This window comes from Chlorocebus sabaeus, chromosome X (genome assembly GCF_047675955.1).
Source record: "Chlorocebus sabaeus isolate Y175 chromosome X, mChlSab1.0.hap1, whole genome shotgun sequence".
NCBI classification, from domain to species: Eukaryota; Metazoa; Chordata; class Mammalia; order Primates; family Cercopithecidae; genus Chlorocebus; species Chlorocebus sabaeus.
In genome coordinates, this window is record NC_132933.1 from 41,671,978 (window position 1) to 41,691,728 (window position 19,751).

The 19,751-nt window shown below is 37.9% G+C and overlaps 1 protein-coding gene across 23 annotated transcripts in view; it reads right to left on the bottom strand.

The window, feature by feature from the left end:
- The window catches only part of ALG13 (ALG13 UDP-N-acetylglucosaminyltransferase subunit), an 82,110-nt gene extending 63,719 nt beyond the window's left edge, over positions 1–18,391 (bottom strand). For 2 of the 23 annotated variants that reach the window (XM_037989055.2, XM_007992600.3), the window contains exons 1-3: positions 18,211–18,373; positions 17,274–17,377; positions 14,462–14,600 (exon numbers count right to left, since the gene is read on the bottom strand). In XM_037989055.2, coding sequence (XP_037844983.1) covers positions 14,462–14,600; positions 17,274–17,377; positions 18,211–18,291 — 324 coding nt within the window. In that variant the 5' untranslated portion in view covers positions 18,292–18,373. The other 21 variants (XM_007992593.3, XM_007992591.3, XM_007992601.3 and 18 more) reach the window with 20 other exon arrangements.
- Positions 18,392–19,751: the final 1,360 nt, after the last annotated feature.

Here is a 19,751-nt window from a genome sequence, read left to right on the forward strand (position 1 = left end):
ATATCCCATGTTTATGGACTGGAAGAATATTGTGAAAATGTCCACACTACCAAAGTGATCCACAGATTCAATGCAATCTCTATCAAAATTCCAATGACATTTTTGCAGAAATAGAAGAAACAATCCTTAAATTTATATAGAACCACAGAAGATCCCAAATGGACAAAATAATCTTCAGTAAAAAGAACAAAGCTGGCAGCATCTCACTCCCTGGCTTCAAATCATATACAAAGTGAGTATAATCAAAACAGCATCATGCTGGTATAAAAACAGACACATCAAAAAAAGGAACAGGATAGAAAGCCCAGAAAGAAATCTACACATTTATGGTCAACTTTCAACAAACGTATTAAGAATAATGCACAATGGGGAAAGGACAGTCTCGTCAATAAATGGTATTAGGAAAACTGACTATCCACGTGCAGAGGAATGAAGTTGGATCCTTTACATCATATTAAAAAATCAACTCAAAATGGATTGAAAACTTAAATATAAAACCTGAACCTGCAAAACTACTAGAAGAAAACATAGGGGAAAAGCTCCACAGTTCTTCGGGCAATGATTCTTTGAATATGACCCTGTAAGCACAGGTAACAAAAGCAAAAATAGACAAATGGTATGGCACCAAACTAAAAAGCTGCTGCACAGCAAAGGAAACTATTAACAAAGTGATGAGACAACCCACAGAAATTGAGAAAATACCTGCAGACTATACATACAATAACGGGTTAACATCCAAAATATGTAAAGAAATCAAATAACTCAAAAAAACAACAACAACAACAAAAAAACACCTGTAAGGAAATCAAACAACTCAACAAGGCAAGAAAACAAGTAACCCAATTTAAAAATGGGCAAAGGAACTAAATGAACATTTCTCAAAAGACAATATAAAAATGGGAAACAAGTACATGAAAAAATGCTCAGCATCACTAATCATTAGAGAAATGCGAATCAAAACAATGAGATTATCACCTCCCAACTGTTAGAACGGCTTTTATTTAAAATGATGAAAGATAAGTGTTGGCAAGGATGCAGAGAAAAGGAAACTGTTGTACATTGTTGATGGGAATGTAAATTAGTACAGCCATTATAGAAAACAGTATGGAAGTTCCTCAAAACATTAAATAGAACTACCATATGATCTAGTAATTCTACTTCTGGATACATATCCCAAGGAAATAAAATCAGTATGTCAGGGGATACCTGCACTCCCATGTTCACTGCAGAATTATTCACAGTATCCAAGATAAGGAAACAACCTAAGTGTCCATCAGTGGATGAATGGATAATGTGGTACATATACAAAATGGAATGCTATTCAGTGTTTACAAAAAGGAAATTCTGTCATTTGTGACAACACAGATGAACCTAGAGGACATTATATGCTAAGTGAAATAAGCCAGTCACAGAAAGACAAAGAAGGCAAGATTTACATACAGAATCTAAATAAGTTGAACTCATAGAAGTAGAGAGTTAGAATGATGATTACCAGAAGCTGCGGGGTGAGTGGGAAAAGAGAAAATGGGAGTTGCTGATCAAAGCGTACAAACTTCAGATAGAAGACAAGTTCTGGGATCTTTTGTACAGCAGAGTTGCCACGGTCAATAATAATATATTGTGTACTTCAAAATAAGAATTTCAAATGTCTCACCATAAAAAATGATAGGTAAGTGAGGTGGATATGTTAATTAGCTTGACATAATCATTCCACATTGTACACAAATAGCATAACATTACATTGTACCCTATAAATGTATATACAATCGTGACTTGTAAATTAAAAACATTAATTTTTGAAAGTCTCCTCTTCCATATAGGAAGCCTAAACTGATATTCAAATTTAAAAATCAAAACAAAACCAGTTTAAGCATATTATTTATAAAACATAAAGTAATATGGTCACCTGTAAGAAGCAAGTAACAGAGATGGGAAGGAGTAAGACATACAACTGCTGTTCCTTGTTGTAAGCCTTGCAGAATTAACGTTTTTAACTATTCACATGTATTACCTTAATTTTAAAAAGTAAATTTAAACATTTTATCATTAGTGAGCAAGAAACAATAGCATCATAAACTGGGAAAACAAGTAATTGGAATTTTACAGCTCTAAAGGACCTCTTATTTTACAGATGAAGAAACAGGTCTGAAATAGTTTTAAGACCTAACTAAGTTTTCACATCCAATCAGCAACAGTACTGAAAGTAAAACTATATAAAATCTCCTGATGTTTGCACAATTGCCATAAAGAGGAATTACATACCAAGGCAGAAAATACACGAACAAAGGCCCAGAAGTGGTAAAGCAGAGGTTCCATTCTGCAGATTAGTAGAATAGAATATTTTAAAGAGACCTGTGGGTCGATGCTAGACTTTGTCTCGCATATAATAAAAAGCCACTTCAAGGTGTTTAATACTGCCCTTTGAAATATCGCACTTGAAATCCCAATTGGCTTTCTCCCCAGCAAACTACTTTAAGTCCTGTAAACCTCCAGAACAGTGGTTCTCAAGTGGAGGGCTTGTTAAAAGACTGCCTCTTGCCAAAGGGATTCTGAGACAGGTCTGAGATGAATCACAAGAATTTGCATTTCTAACAAGTTCCTGGGTGGTGATGATGATGCTGGTCCAGGGAATACACTTTGAAAACCACTGCTCTAGAACAATGTATTCCTAAAAAGAGAATTTCAAGGCCAAAATTTCAGCAAACTTTGCATATTATAATCCTATCCTTGAGATTCACAATGCCCATTAGCAACATTAAAGGTCCTAAGGAATGCTTACAGTAAATGCTTCACATTTTTGACCTAGCCTTTACCAAACACCTTTTTCCCTCCATAGATCACCTATCAATGTTTCAAAGTTTGAGAAACACTGCTCTAGAAATTTTTGTGACTTAAACCTAAGGTTAGAATAATACATAAGATACCGTATATTCAGTGTTTAGCACATTTGTGCTTAAATGTGGATTGCTGTTAGCTGCTACCTGACAAAACATTCACCAAGTAATCATTCTTTGGTACAAGAAAAAAAAAAAAAAGGTAAGAACCAGAGCAATTTCACTGAAATTCTACTGGAAATGAAAGTTCTAACATGTGTCCATATCCTGTTTCCTCATCCCTAATGAAATTATTCCCTTTGATATGTAAGTATAATGGAAAGAAAATGATTGTTTTAAAAAGGACGTTTTAAGCACTGTACCTCTGGGTACAAATTAAAATAAATTGAAAAAATATTAAAGTAACTTTAAATAACATAGTTTACCTGTCATGAAATTGATGGGCTTTAATTTTATGACTTTTTATACTGAAATTTAGCTAGAATATATAATTTGTCCTTTTAATTGCTATATTTATTTCGCCACTGATCAAAAGAGGAAACTGTAGTGTGACATATAAATACTAATGATTTTCTAAAATAACACTTCACGTTTCAACCAATTAAATGAGGTATATGTCTGGAATTATTTTTTAAAGCATACATTACCTGTGACACACAAGGTATAGTTGTAAATGTATATGACAAAATGCTATGAGTTATTAGTTTCTGAGAGGCAAAATGGTATCATGAAAAGAATATTATGAACTTGGCTGTACCACTTTAAGTCTCAGTTTCCTCATCTGTAAAATAAAGTAGATGGGCTGTATAATCTCTAGCACTCTTCCAAATGTAGGGAATTACTGTGTGATTCAACAGTGGATAACAGACTTTAGGTGGTAAAATTTGTAACCAATATTAAAATATTGATAACACCTTCCTTTAAGTGGTCAAATTTGTGATCAATATTAAAAATAGCTTTTGGGGTATTAGCCTATTATCTTGGCAAAAAGTGGGGATGATTGGCCCACATAAAAATGAATAAATCTGACATTACCACATAAACAGACCTAGATTTTTAAAGATAACAAACCCATGTATTAACACATAACTTGTAACAGAACCTACTGAAAAGCCAGTATGTTAAAAATTAGCCGTAAATAACTTACTTCAATTATTTTTAGTACCAAATAACATGAAGCCAATTAAGGGAAATAACTCTACAGAACCTCTTTTTAGGGTCTTTCATTATTGAAAACATAATGGTAATGTTTTTTAAAAGTGTATTTTAACAGAACCGTGGAACTACAGCCTATCAACTTCTCAGGGTGAACATTCAAGCAGAATTAGTAAAGCAAGATTTATGAAGGAAGGGAACACAATGGTTCTAAAACAAAGCGTGGCCTGGCAGCCCTGTTCAACCTCCTCCTCAAGTTTTAGGAAGGAGAAAATAAAGGCAAGATAAAGAATGGATTTCCCAAAGAAGTGATCCTTGTTCGGAAATGCAAAATAAAATATTACCAAGAACCACTTGCTTTCATTTTCTTCTCTTCCCCATTTCCACCTGATCGCACGGCAATACAGATTTTTTTAAAAAAGGAAAATACTACTTTGCTTTAAAATATATCACACTGGCACAGAAATACTGAGGGGATTTTTTTGAGACGGAGTTTCGCTCTTGTTGCCCACGCTGGAGTGCAATGGCACAATCTCGGCTCACTGCAACCTCTGCCTCCCAGGTTCAAGCAATTCTCCTGCCTCAGCCTCCTGAGTATCTGGGATTACAGGCATGTGCCACTACGCCTGGCTAATTTTGTATTTTTAGTAGAGACGGGTTTCTCCATGTTGGTCAGGCTGGTCTCGAGCTCCCGACCTCAGCTGATCTGCCCGCGCTGGCCTCCCAAAATGCTGGGATTGTACAAGCATAAGCCCCCACGCCCAGCGGAGGGTTGTTTTTTGACTTAAGATACCTGCAGTGTCTGATCACTCTAGAGACAGGATTAGGGGAAGGAGGGAAAAAATCCAGAACATTTGCAGCACTGGAAAGACCCATTCACTTAAACTTCTAAATAAACTTAAATGATCTAACTATAACCCCAATTAGAAACTGAGTATGAGTTTAAATATGAAATTCAATGACAAATCTGCTTTCTGAATCATTTAGGACTGTATTTTGCGAATTCTAAAAATAAATCTTAGTCCTACTTCTCAAAACGAAAACTAACCAAGAGAAAATGTGTTATTTCAACAGCATTTTTAATTTTTAAAACATGCCACACAACTAGGTTTATGTCTTAGAAATCACCTGAGAAGTTAGTTTTATTAATTCACAAACAGGAAAACTGAGATCCAGAAAACTACTAATTTAGGCTAGGGACTTAGGAATGTTTTTCACTACTAAATTTGGGGAGTGTATTATCCACTCATTTTACACTGGCAGTGGACAATTGACCAGTATGTAATGCTGCACAAAAGGAGAAATGATCAATCAAAAAGATGTACTATAGGCATCTCACAGACAGCATTCCAACAGTGACTATCAGGGTCCTGCAAACAAGTACTTTAGAAGCACACTTAACCATGAGTAAATACAATATTATATTGCCTTACTGGATTTCTTCACCAGTCTATTGTAGGATATTCTAAAATAATTACTACAAATAAAAAATTCCATGTAGTCCTTGTTATCTATTAGAAAAGGCACGACATAAGACATTATGGGTTACAGACACTGAGTTAATAGCATTAGAATATTAAGGTTAGTTTCAAAAATGTATTGGCTGGTATGCTTTAAACTTAACGAAAAAAGTATTGAATTTGTGTTACATTATAACTGGGAATTACTAAATTTAAACGTAATTAATCAAAAGGGTTTAATTACAAATGAGTCTAGGAGTTAACACCAAAATAATAATGAACAATGACCAAGAAATGAAGTTAACGAAGTTGCCTCAGCCTACGGATTCTTAACCTGGGGCCACAAGGTCCTGCAAACTTCCTGAAAGTCAATGCAAAATCATGTATATATAGAAGAAGAAAAGCCATAGTTTTAAGAAAAGTCATAGTTTTAAATTAAAGAGTTCCATGGCTGAAAGAAGCTTAAGAACCACTGCCTCAGAGAACAGGACTGCAGCCATCAAATAAAATCATGTCCAAAGCTATGATACAAGTGTCAATCAAAATAAGTAATTTTGGCCATGATATGGTAAAAAATTTATAAGACAATGAAGATCTAGAAATACCAACATAGATAGTATATAACGGTATTAAAAGCCTGTCAAAATATTTTTCAAGACTCAGTATCAACATTAAGACGCATGTATTCTGGCCGGGCAAGGTGCCTCATGCCTGTAATCCCAGTACTTTGGGAGGCTGAGGCGGGTGGATCGCTTGAGGTCAGGAGTTCAAGACCAGCCTGGCCAACATGGCAAAACCCCGTCTCTACTAAAAATACAAAAATTAGCCGGATGTGGTGGCAGGTACCTGTAATCCCAGCTACTCAGGAGGGCGAAAAGCTTGAACCCAGGAAGTGGAGGTTGCAGTGAGCTAACGCCACTGCACTCTGGCCTGGGCAACAGAGCGAGATTCCATTTAAAAAAAAAAAAAAAATAGCAGCATGTATTCTACATTCCTGTTTGAACCTAGCCAGATTTGTCTACCTTTTGTTTAGCCGCCTACAAAAAAAAAAAAAAAGAATTAAAAACTATACAATACATAGAGCATTAATGTAGGGAATTAGCCATTAGCCATTTAATAAGTAATTAAATATCATTTGATGACTGGGCGCAGTGGCTCACGCCTGTAATCCCAGCACTTTGGGAGCTGAGACGGGCACATCACTAGAGCCCAGGAGTTCAAGACCAGCCTGGACAACATGGCAAAACCCCGTCTCTACAAAAAATAAGCCAGGTGTAGTGGCCCATGCCTGTGGTTCCAGCTACTCCAGAGGCTGAGGTGGGAGGGTCACTTGACCAGGGGAGGCAGAGGAGCTGCCACTGCACTCTAGCCTGGGTGACAGAGTGAGAGACCCTGTCTCAAAGAAAAAAAAAAAATCATTTGGTAATATCCTAAACCTCTCTCTATGTAAGCTTTTACTAGAAAACACTATAGTTACTGCTTTTTATATACCTGATTTTTAACATCATGTTTTGCCACAAATCCCCAACAGGTACCATTATTTGACAGACCCTTAAATACCATTGAGATATTGCATAGAATCAGCACTGTTATATTTGGGACGCTATTCTTATATGTGCTTGATCCTACAAACTTACCATACAATATGATGGTCACATCTTCTGAACAAGAGACTTACTAGATACTTTGCTGTCAAATCAAAATCAGTATGAAATAAATGTGTGCAAAATGACAGTGTTTCCTAGAACAATACCTAATCCTAATCAAGGTAATCAAAAAAGAGTACTAAGTTACAAAAGTGACTTCATCATTTATGGAAAGCCTACTGTGTTTCAGGCAAAGAACTCAAAAATGAGTAAGACATAGGTCCTCCAGAGCACGAATCATGTCTTGGATCCTGCCGATACAAAAGGTAGATTCTCATTATGCATTTATATTAAAAGACTCAATGATGAATACATGAGCTTTAGGTACTTAGGAAATAAAGCTGTGAGTACCTAGAAACCAATTAGATATAAGGGGTTGGAGACAGAGTTAAAGGCTAGAAGAATGACTAAATGATGATACCATTAATAAAGATAAGCACCTCAGAAGAATGAAAAGAAACATTATTTCAGTTTGGGGCACACATTGAGTTTGAGGTGCTTACAGAATTAACAGACAGACAGGACCAAAGGCAATTGGAAATACCATTTAGGAGTCCAAATCAGAGTTGGGAGATACAGATAAAGGAGTCAACAGTAGAAGCTGTGGGAATGATGAAAATTCCAAGAAAAGAAATAAAGCAAGGACCAAAATGGAACTTTAAAATACAAATATTTAAGAAAAAAGAAAAAGATTTGTGAATAACTTTCAATCAGGTAAACCAATTGGAAGAGTTTCTCCACATGGATTCTACGAGTAGCCATCACTGTGGTTTTTTAAGTAACAATGTAAAAATTCAAAAAGGTTATACACCTATGGCTAGCATACAATCCAAATTTCTTAGGAAAACCCTCTGATTTCAAATATTCTCTCCTACTGTCCCCATAAAGGATGGAAGTATACTGGAATTCTGTGTTCAAATTACAATTTCCACAACATCTCTTGGACCCTAACATGGAATACAACTTTTTTCACATTATGTCATTTGTAGAATGACATAGGATTATTTAAAGATTAAATGAGTATATACGCATAAAGTGCTCCGAACAGTACCTGATACACGGAAAGCACTAAGTGTTAACCAAAATTATTTTTCACTCCCCACTCCCCAATAAAAATATGGTATTACGGTCAGGTGCGGTAGCTCACACCTGTAATCCCAGCACTTTTGGAGGCTGAGACGGGAGGATTAGCTGAGGTCAGGAGTTCGAGACCAGCCTGGCCAACATGGTGAAACCCAGTCTCTACTAAAATGACAAAAATTAGCCCAGCGTGGTGGCACATGCCTGTAATCCCAACTACTAGGGAGGCGAAGGCAGGAGAATCACTTGAACCTGGGAGGTAGAGGTTGTAGTGAGCCGAGATCACGCCATTGCACTCCACCCTGGGTGACAGAGCGAGACTTGGTCTCTAAATAAATAAATAAATAAATAAATAAATGGTATTACATGTACAGCAGAAAATTGATCACCACATGGCTATCATGACCCTTTCCAAATCTTTCCCAAAAATTAATTTCAAATAATCTGTCCATATGTGTTATTTCTCAGACTATATGCAGGGTTTTGGTCATCTCCACAAATTTTACATTATGAACAAATCAGAGGAATTACGTGCTTATACCATAATAAAAGGTCAGGAAGAATATTTATATTACTGCTAGTCTTTACCTACTTTAGTCTTGGAAAACTCCTCAAACTAAATATTAAAGTGGCAAACAATCCTTTTGTATTGTCTTTTTTGTGCCTATATATGACTTGCCTTTAAAAGAATACAAAGTACAGGCAGGCGCAGTGGCTCACGCCTGTAATCCCAGCACTTTGGGAGGCCAAGGTGGGCAGATTGCCTGAGCTCAGGAGTTCGCGACCAGCCTGGGCAACACAGTGAAACCCCGTCTCTACTAAAAAAGTAGAGGTCTAAGGTGTCCAAAATCAGATACTTGACGGTACTTGCAGATAATGACTACTTTTAAATGTTCCAGAACCCTATGTCAAATTCATTGGTTATACTATCTTACCAACAAATCCTTCAGGCTTTCTTTCCTCCCAAATTATAAACATCTAAAATCCTTAATTTCCAAGGTCATCCCATAACATCACATCTCTTTTCATCTACTCCAACCCATAAATGTTCTATTAACTGTCTACCTCTTAATCTATCCATGGTGCAAATTTTCCAATACTGAACTCTCTATTTCCTTGTCCCTGAAAATTTCAGTATCTGTAACAGAAAACTGCTAAATAAATTGCATTCCTCTTACTCATTAATATCAAGAACCTGCAGCTCTATCATGTAATGAAACCAAACAAATTGAGCAAACATTTCAAACAGACTTTTGGTTACCATTCTTTAATAAGGACTAATAAGATGTAAATGTGGTGATTTAGCATGTTTCCTCATCTGTAAAACTGGTGGTTTAAAATATTCTTTAGATTATCTCCCAACTCCAAAGTCTACAATTATGTCTTAAAGTCTTAATTTATTCAATCTACTATCAATCCTACCCAGAGCATTTTCCTAAATTCCAAAAACTCAGAAATCACAGATTTCTAAGTCCTAGGTAAGGTTGTCATACGCCAAAGGAAAACCCAGTTAAGTGTGAAATTCCTACTAAATAACTTTCATAAACAAACAAAACCTACCTTGCAAGGGATTCAAGTAACTAAAATGAATACTAGGCAAACCACTATAAAGAAACAAAAAGCTTACAACATATATTATATATCGTAGAAAGAGCAGGGGACTGGGAATCAAGGAGCTGCTCCTAGGGGCAGTTCTGCCAAAAGGTATTACTTTAAGCAAATGGTAAAATCTGAATATGATGGAATTGGACTAAATAATTTCAAGAATCCCTGCCAAATCAAAATGATTCTAAAGTCTCCTTTGACTTAAAAATCCAAAATTGACACAAAATTCCACAAAAGCGTAGTCAGAGATGATACTGCACACAATTGACAACAATGGCTTAAGCCTCTGCTAAATGAAATAATGGAATTTAGGTTATGCATTATTCTGGGAAAGTAGATAGCAAAGGATTTAGGGGCTGTATAGGCTTTTAGTTGTCTGATATTTGAGTAGACCTTGCCTTTCATTTGTTTCTCTTTAATTCTTCATCATAAACTATAAACTAAGTGACCAACATAAACTTTCAGTCGCAATTTTCTCAAATGAGAAAAACATATTTATGAGGGCCCAGAAAACACTAAAGATTCTCTCCCTGGATTTGAATAGGACCTTTCCTAAAACATTAGTATAACACCGATATGCAATTATGATTATGGTGCCGTGAATTCTCAACCAGATTACTCACTTTTTAGATTATTCTCAGCAAAATTTTAATCCAAGTTGGCTTCCTCCTGCTACCCAGAGTATTTCTTTGTCACCACCTTCTACCACTAGTAAGCATTTTTTAAATATTAGCCTAAATAAAACACAATCAGAAAAATAAACCTATAAAAACATAAAATGCATTCCAAATAAAATGTTTGGAACATTTAGCATTTTGGGATAATATGACTGGAATGGAAGGGAGGTCTTTATAGTGAATGTTCTATTTTGATAGATAAACTATATCTAAACACTGTACCAGAGAGCTATGGACACTTAAGGATAATCTATTGTAAAGGTCTTGAGACCACACACTCTAATCAAAGAACTTCATAATGTATCTTGCTCAAGTTAAGTCAATTTTAAAACCATATATTTAAGCCATTATATGCATCAGTTTATTGTTCATTCATAAAACTAATTTCATAAGCACACAAATTATAAATTTGTTACAGTTAATGTTTCATTACCACTGTGAGAGGGGATCCTTAAAAAACAATAGTAAGTCCTATTGGTATAAATCCTTTTTGATTGTTCTTCTCAAACCAGTAAAGTTTTGACATTAGGCACGATTCTTTTAACACTTTGTATATATGTTTTAGGGGAAAAAAGTGAACATATCCACTCCACTGTGTTCTTTAGGAAAAAAGTAGCTTTTCCAAGTATAAGAGATCAACTAATTTGATAGTCTTTTCATTTCACAGAGCGTAATCCATCATTTTTTAAATTTGGTTCCTTAGATTATAAAGCTAAAGATGCTGACTCTTATGTAAAATTTTTTTTAAGTTACTGTTTCATTTTTTTATTCTAAGGAACATCAAACTACATTTATAATCTTTGTGAAAGTTTTCAAATCTCATTCATTTTCATGATTCCAATTCCACTTGAGATTCTAGGAGAAAATCCGTGAATGCTCACTACATACTGAAGATTAGAAAAAATCTAGAAAGTGTACTAAACTGCAATTAGGATTTGGACCCAATGCAAATGTGCACACCATAAAATTTCCTATACATTCTATAGATGTAGGAAGTTTATTAATTATATTATTTTGTAAATATATATATTACGTATTTAATTTGATTTAATCACATTCCATGGGTTGAATTTGGGGGTTGCTTTTAAAGTGTTGAGAGTTTAGTGTTTATTTTTGTAATCCAACAACTTTATCCAAAAATGCAGAAAATTTTTCTGGCTGGCCAGGAGGATAACATTTCAGTGTTGATAAGTCCATTGACTGTAACAGCCCAGGAAGCGTGCTAAAACAAAAGAAGAAAAATATTAGGCAACATGGGAGAAAATTCCATACTTTATCTGCTGCCCACTGATGACTGAATCTAACTTCCAAGAATATAGTGGTACTTCTAAAAACTGCACATGTGAATTTGTATATATTTTAATATTATAAGTATACATACTAGGATTATTAAAGCAATACAAAGAGTACTATAAAATGTCAATATAAATTCAGCAGATACCTTATCTCCTATGTCAACTATTTCAGAAATGATATTTCATGAAAAATGTCTTCACATGGCTTTGTAATACTTCTCAGGACTGGGCATATTTAAACTGAAGCACAATTCATTCATGAAAACAGAATTTAAAAATTGAAACCAAAAGTAATAGCTGCTAGACAAGATAATAAGCTGGGGAAACTACTAGACCACACATGAAGATTGTGAAATAATCTTTGCCAGTAATTTACTATCATGACTTCATATATAATTAAACAATATACCACACCACCATGTATGCTAGAAATAAGCTTTTAAACATAGAACTATTACTTCAGAAATTTATTTAAACCAATCGCTTAAATTAGAACATACATACCACCCCCCAGCCTAGATTTGGGGAAAATAAATGATTTACCCAAAATGAAAATATAACCAATTACTGGCTGGACGCGGTGGCTCACGCCTGTAATCCCAGCACTTTGGGAGGCCGAGGCAGGCAGATCACCTAAGGTCAGGAGTTTGAGATCAGCCTGACCAACAGATAAACCCCATCTCTACTAAAAATACAAAATTAGGCCGGGCATGGTGGCGCATGCCTGTAATCCTGGCTACTCAGGAGAATCGCCTGAAGGCGGGAGGTGGAGGTTGCGGTGAGCCGAGATTGCACCATTGCACTCCAGCCTGGGCAACAAGAGCGAAATTCAAAAAAAAAAAGGAAAAGAAAAGAAAATATAACCAATTATTGACTTACTGCTTACTACTTTTATGTGACTTTCTTGAAATTAATATAGAAAAAAAGCCATTTAAAACTGTAAAAAAAAAAATAAAAGAAATTGGAGACTTGTACAGTTTCCTTCCTTTTCAGCATGAGTAAAAAATCAGGATATGTTTATGAAATCAATGTTTTCCTTTTAATGTGCTAACATAAAATCAAAGCTGATTTAACATTTAGAATGAAAATACTAATTAAAAGTATCTGGAAAAAATTGACTTGCATAAATCAGTTAGGAAGATAAGTTTATTCCTCTTTAATCTAGCTTCTCTCCTGACTCACTAAATAGTTCAAGACTGGCTTCTATATTACACAGCTACCCTGACATTCCCTCTTCTCCAACATTATAGTGATAATGACACCAACAATTTTACTCCTGAAATAATCAATGAATCTGCCTCCTCTCAATAAGAACAGGAGTCTTTGTCTGTTTTGTTCACTGATGTATATCAAGTGCCTAGAACAATGCCTGGCACACAGAAGGTACTCAATAAATATTTAATGAATGAATAAGTATTTACTGAGTGCCTAAGAGACAGAAGCAGTAAAACTAAAAGAAAAGCTTATGCTCTAGCCAGTTTCTTCTCAGGTTTTTTATTTTAAAATTAATTTCATTTTACTATAACGTAAATAAACATATATATACACACATATATAGTAATTCTATGAGGCATTTACTTCTTGAAACATCAAACTAGGATAGGTTTTAAAGTCAAACAATTGGGAATTACTGACCTGGCCCTTTGGCAAGCTTCTAGTGTCTCAAAGAAGAACTAATAGAAAACAAACAAGCAATTTTCTTCATCCTTCTATTACGATGATCAGTTCCTGTTGAATTCTAATATACTTGTAGAAAATAATACTCCTTACCATAATTTCTCTGCTTAAAATACTTCAATGGCTTCTCAATAAACATTAATAAAATCAGAACTCTTACATAAGCTACCCCCACCCAGCTTCATCTTCTATTATATTGCTATATTGCTCACTATGCTCTGGCAACACTAATCTTCCTTCTGTTCCTCAAGCACACCAAGCTTCAAGTTCATTCCTTACCTAGGCTTTTGCACTTGCTGTTCCTTCTGCCTCTAAATCTTCATATGATTGGCTCTTCCTTGTATTTCGAGTCTAAGATCAAAATGTTAGGTACTCTGCCAAGCCTTCTCTGACAATTCTAATCAGTCTTCACCCCAGTTACCCCATCACCCTGTCTTACTTTCTTCATAGTACATTTCACCATGTAAAATACCTTGATCATTTATTTGTGAACTTGTTTACTATCAATTTTCCACGACCAGAATGTAAGCACCATGAGAACAGGGACTTTATCTCATGTTTACTACTGTATCCACAGCACCTAAAACAGTGCCTTTTATATATTCGGTGTAACTGATTAAATGAAAGAGTAAACATAATTTACGGATTCTAGTGGATTCACTATAGGCAAAACTTTTAACTAAAATAAGCAAATGTCTTCCTTGAATAATGAAAATCTAAATAATGAACTCAAAATTTAGAACTCCAAAATTAGTGTCTCAGAGACACGCACGTCTAAACACACACACACTCTCTCTCTCAGATATTCACATATACAAAGAAACAGCCACAGATACACATAGAAATACAACACAGAGACTGCAAAGCGGGAGACAAACAAATGGGAGTGTTTTAGAGCTGAGAAAATCAAAAAGTTTGGTAAGTGGGAGAAGGTAAGAGGCAGAAGAGACAGATGAGTTAGGTAGGTGGATAACAGGAACAGCAAGGGACGAATTAAAGCAAAAGATCAAAAATAATCAGTCTGTAGTATACCTGCAGGTACAATAAAAGAGATGACCCTCTTTGTGTAGCTGTTTTGCCAGTTCCAGCTGATGATTGTTCATCAACTTTTCGTTTATGACCACTACGAGTGGCTTTCCTTTTTCCAGAGCCTCCAAACAGCTTCCTGCACCTACAAATATAAATTAAATTTGTTTAACACAATTTAAAATAAGTTAAGGTCCCCACGAAGTTTTATAGCTAGAACTCAAAAGTTAAAAAACTTAAGTTGACAGAACTACAAGCTAGGTCTTTCAATTATACATTCAAAATGACAAGAGTATAGTTATCAGTTGCTCCCTAATAAAAAGTGTTAGAAACTTTATTTGAAAAATACATTATTTTATCACTGATGATGACATTATGGCCTATGATTCAGTGCTATGCTACTTGCTCTCTAGTACCAATGACCCTCGACTTATAATGGGGTACAACCGCATCATAAGTTGAAAACAGGCTGGGTGCAGTGGCTTATGCCTACAATCCCAACGCTTTGAGAGGCCGAGGTGGGAGGATCGCTTGAGCCCAGGAGTTCAAGACCACTCTCAGCAACATAGAGAGACCCTGTCTCTACTAAAAAAGAAAAAGAAAAAGAAAAATAATTAATAAGGCATGGTGGCTGTGGTCCCAGCTACTGGGGAGCCTGAGGCAGGAGGACTGCTTGAGCCCAAGAGTTGGAGCTTGCAGTGAGCTATGATTGCACCACTGCACCCCATCCTGGGTGACAGAGAACCCACAAAAGGAAAAAAAAAAAAAGCGGTTGAAAATATTCTAAGTAGAAAATGCATTTAATACACCTAACCCACCACACATGATAGCTTAGCCTAGCCTACCTTAAACGTGCTCAGAACACACTTATATTAGCCTGCGGTTGGGCAAAATCATCTAACACAAAACCTATTTTATGATAAAGTGTTGAATATCTCATTCCATTTATTGAATACTGCAAGTGTAAAACAGAATGGTTGTATGGGTACTTGCAGAGCAGTTTCTACTGAATGCGTATGTGTATTGCTTTCACACCACCATAAAGTTGAAAAACTCTAAGTGAAACCATTGTACGTTGGGCCATCTGGAGTATGCTTTGGGCATGGCCTTCAATCCAGATAAGATCGAGGTTTCACATACTGTATGTGAAATTATATTTCATTTCTATTCAACCCCAGGTAGAAAAGCAAGCCTACAACAGAGACAGGCAGGCATCAATAACGAAAAACCTTGACCACTTTGTATGGGTTTACATGTGAAGTGCTATCCCAGAAACAGTCAAGAATGGATTTCCATAAATATGCAAATATACAATATTACGATCAATTAAATTTTGAAATGTAAAATCATCTAGCTATTTTAAATGAGAGCAAAGAGATTGATACGTGAATAGATAAATCCTTTTTGGGTATCTTACGCTAGCGTGGTTAGTTAAGAACATTAACTCCGGAGGGGCACAGTGGTTCATGCCTGTAATCCTAGCATTTTGGGAGGCCAAGGCGGGTGGATCGCCCGAGCTCAGGAGTTTGAGACGAGCCTGGGCAACACGGTGAAACCCCGTCTCTAATAAATACAAAAAAAAAAAAAAAAAATTAGCCGGGCGTGGTAGTGTGCGCCTGTAATCCCAGCTACTCCAGAGGCTGAGACAGGAGAATCGCTTGAACCTGGGAGGCGGAGGTTGCAGTGAGGCGAGATAGCGCCATTGCACTCCAGCCTGGGCAACAGAGCGAAACTCTGTCTCCAAAAAAAAAAAAAGGAAAAGAAAAGAAAAAAAGAACATAAACTCCAGCACCAGATTGTTATCTGTCCACCACTTCCTGGCTGGACAAATTACTTAACCACTCTTGTGTCTCAGTTTCCTCGTGTAAAATGGAGATACTAACAGTACTTAGTTCACAGGATTGTTTAAAAGAGTAAAGTTAATATACACAAAGCACTCAGAGCAGTGCCAAAGGCTGTTACCTCCTAGGAGATACATTTTTTAAGCACCAATCTTTTGGTAATGTCTATTTCTAAAGACTTTTCTCTCCTCAAACTAGACTTAAATAAATAAATAAAAATAAACCTTCTTTAACAAGTCAAAACTGCATTGCTCCCCAAAAGCAGTTCTTCTGAATGCACTAGAAGTCTAATTAAGTAGTCTATCAGGGCGGTCCTCTGAAGAGGAAACAATTTACTCAGTATGTAGCTGTTACTATTTTTGACTGGATTCATTTCACTCACATTCAACAGAAGTGTAAACAATCTTACAATTCCACTTACTCCATGACCAATCCAACCAATCAGCAGGCAGAACACTCCTTTAGCTAACCCCAACTACTAATGTCAAGTTGACAATTTATTACACTTCACCGGGTAAATTATTTTGCCCCTCAGTGTTTAGGGTTTTTTATTGTAAAGATGGGCTACAGTGATTAATTTCCCATTCTTCTCTCACCCCAAAATACTAAGTTCTCACCAATAAAGTTCTCAATTATCATATTCAAATAAGTTGTGTATTCAAAAAGGGCTACAGTGAGTTCAGCTAGCGATTTTATTTTACCTCGAAAAGGTTCAAGTGTCAGTTCCTTATTGGAGGGAGAGCATCAGGATAAAAAGCTAATGGATGCTGGGCTTAATACCTAGATGATGCACGGTACATGTTTACCTTTGTTAACAAACCCGCACATCCTGCATATGTGCCCCAGAATACCCCAAAACTTAAAAAAAAAAAAAAAAAAATTAAAAGACCCAACCCTGAGATTCTAAGGCACCTTTACCTGCGTGACTAATAACAAGATCTGCTTTATGGATGTCTTCTTTCAAGGAATCCTTGTACCTGTAAACATCCAGAGTAAACGACTCAGTACTGAAGGGTTCAGGTACCACCGTTCCTCTACCAATTTGCAGGATAAGTCGGTTGTAACCAAGGCTCTCGATTTTCTGAAAGAGGAAATCAGAACACGAGGGCCTTTTAAACTGGCTATGTAAAACAGAGCAGGAACCACCACCACTACTAAAGTTTGACGTTAAGACCGGAGCACGGCCGCCAAAGAGCCTACCTGTGGCCAATTTCACTTAGTTTTCAAAACTAACGTATTCTCCGGTCCGGGGCCCGACGAGGAACCTCCCGAGCACTCATGAATCTAAGCGACCCAGCTCGCAGAGTCCCGCGAAAGCCACAGCAGGAAAAGACTTTGGAAAAAGGAGTCGTAAACTCGGGGGGAACCCAGGGACTACCCGTTCTGCCTCCCTTGCTGAACTGCGAGAACCGGGAGCCCTGAGGGGACGACGCGCGCTGAGGGGAACCGCGCGGGCTCCGGTCAAGCGCTGAGGGGAAGGAGCCGGGCTCTGAGGCGAGCTCGGCTGACTGAGACGCCGGCGCCGACGCGCGGTCCACAGGGGGGCTGAGGAGAAACTGCCTAGCCCGGTGGAAAACCCGGGCTCGGAGGGGCGGAGCCGTTGGAAGGAGGGGCGGAGGACGCGGAGGCGGAGAATACAGCGCGGGGGAAGCCCGGGAAAGGAGCCGAAGAAATGAGGGAAAGGAACGGCCTGGGTAATGGGAAGAGGAAACATGCGACCCCGAGTAGCCGGGTAGCCGAAGGGCCCCGCCGGGCATAGGCAGGAGCCAGCTAAGGGGCAGCGGCACCTGTGGTAGAGTTGCGGGGGTTTCTTTCCGAGCGTGACGGTCAGGCAAGGCTACCGCGGCTGGCTTAGTAAGGCCGGAGACGGCGGGTGGCGAGCCAAGCCGCCGCCTGCTCGCCTCCCTCACTCACTTGCAGACTGTCGGGCGCCGACACACACGCAATGAGGTCGTCAAAGCTGGTAGTCCCTACGGTAACAAACACGCACTTCATGGCGCGGGTTCCTCAAGCCCTGATCGCAAGGGCCGGATGTGACGCAACTGAGGCCACGCACGTTGCAGCGACTGCCTTCTGTGAGGGAGGCGGAAATCCGTAATGGCCGCCAGGGGGCGGAGGGGCCCCGGGCTGTGTCACCGGTTGGGTGGGGCAAAAGTCTATTGGTGGCCTAGGTGCCAGCCACTCTTCTAAGCACCTTTATGTGTAGGAGCCAGCTCCTGAGACCCCTCACTATAAGGGAATGGGGAATTGCCAACTGTAATTAACTTTTTCAAAACTGGTGGGTAAAAAAACACCATAACCTAAGTATTGTGTTGGTGTCATTGCGTGGGTACCACAATCTTTTAATGACAGACAAGTTTGAGATTTTTTTGTTTGCTGCCAAGTTTTGTCGAGATACATTTAAGAGATGGTTTTACTTCGAGTTGGCTAAGGGAATATGAGAATTAAAAGTGCCTTGCCAGGTACAGTGGCTGTAATCCCAAGCTACTGGGAAGAATCGCTTGAGCCCAGGAGTTTAAGACTGGCCTGGGCAACATAGCAAAACCCTTGTCTCTTAAAAATATTATTTTTTAGGCCAGGTGCCAATGGTCAAGTATGTAATCCCAGCATTTTGGAAGGCCAAGGCAGGTATATTACTTGAGGTCAGGAGTTCCAGACCAGCCTGGGCAACATGGTGAAACCCTGTCTCTCCTAAAAATACAAAAATTAGCCAGGCATGGTGGCAGGTGCATGTAATCCCAGCTACTCAGGAGGCTGAGGCAGGAGAATTGCTTGAGCCCAGGAGGCAGAGGTTGCAGTGAGTCCAAGATCCTGCCATTGCACTCCAGCCTGGGTGACACAGAATGAGACCCTGTCTCAAACAAACAAAAAAATGTAATTAGCCGGGGGTGGGAGCACCCACCTGTGGTCCTAGCTAGTCAGAAAACTGAGGCTGCAGTGAGCCATGATCACACCACTGCACTGCAGCCTGGACGACACTGAGACCCCGTCTCGAAAAAATTTTTAAAAAACTAAAAATAAAAGGCATCTTATAAGGTATGGGGTCTTGCTCTGTTGCCCAGGCTTTATTCTAACTCCTGGGCTCAAGCAGTCCTCCTATGGCAGGCCATGTCTCACTAACGAAGGCCTCCATAACAACTGTTTCAGTACTGAGTGGTGAAGTTAGTATTAAAAGCTAAAAAAAAGTCAGTGCCCTTATACAAAGGCTGGAATGTAACTAAAGCCCACCAAGAGTTTTGCCTAGGCCTTTCCTGGACCTTAAAACATGACAAAATAACAAAGGAATTATTGACCCATTCAGGATTAAACAAGTTTTATTGTATGTCTGAAGAAACTCCCCCAGGGCTCCACAAACAAGTTTGTTGGGAGTGGAAGGAACTCTCCAAACCTCTGTGATTTAGCAGGAGGCAAGATAAGGGTAATCACGACAGCACCTGAACTCATTTAGTTTTTTT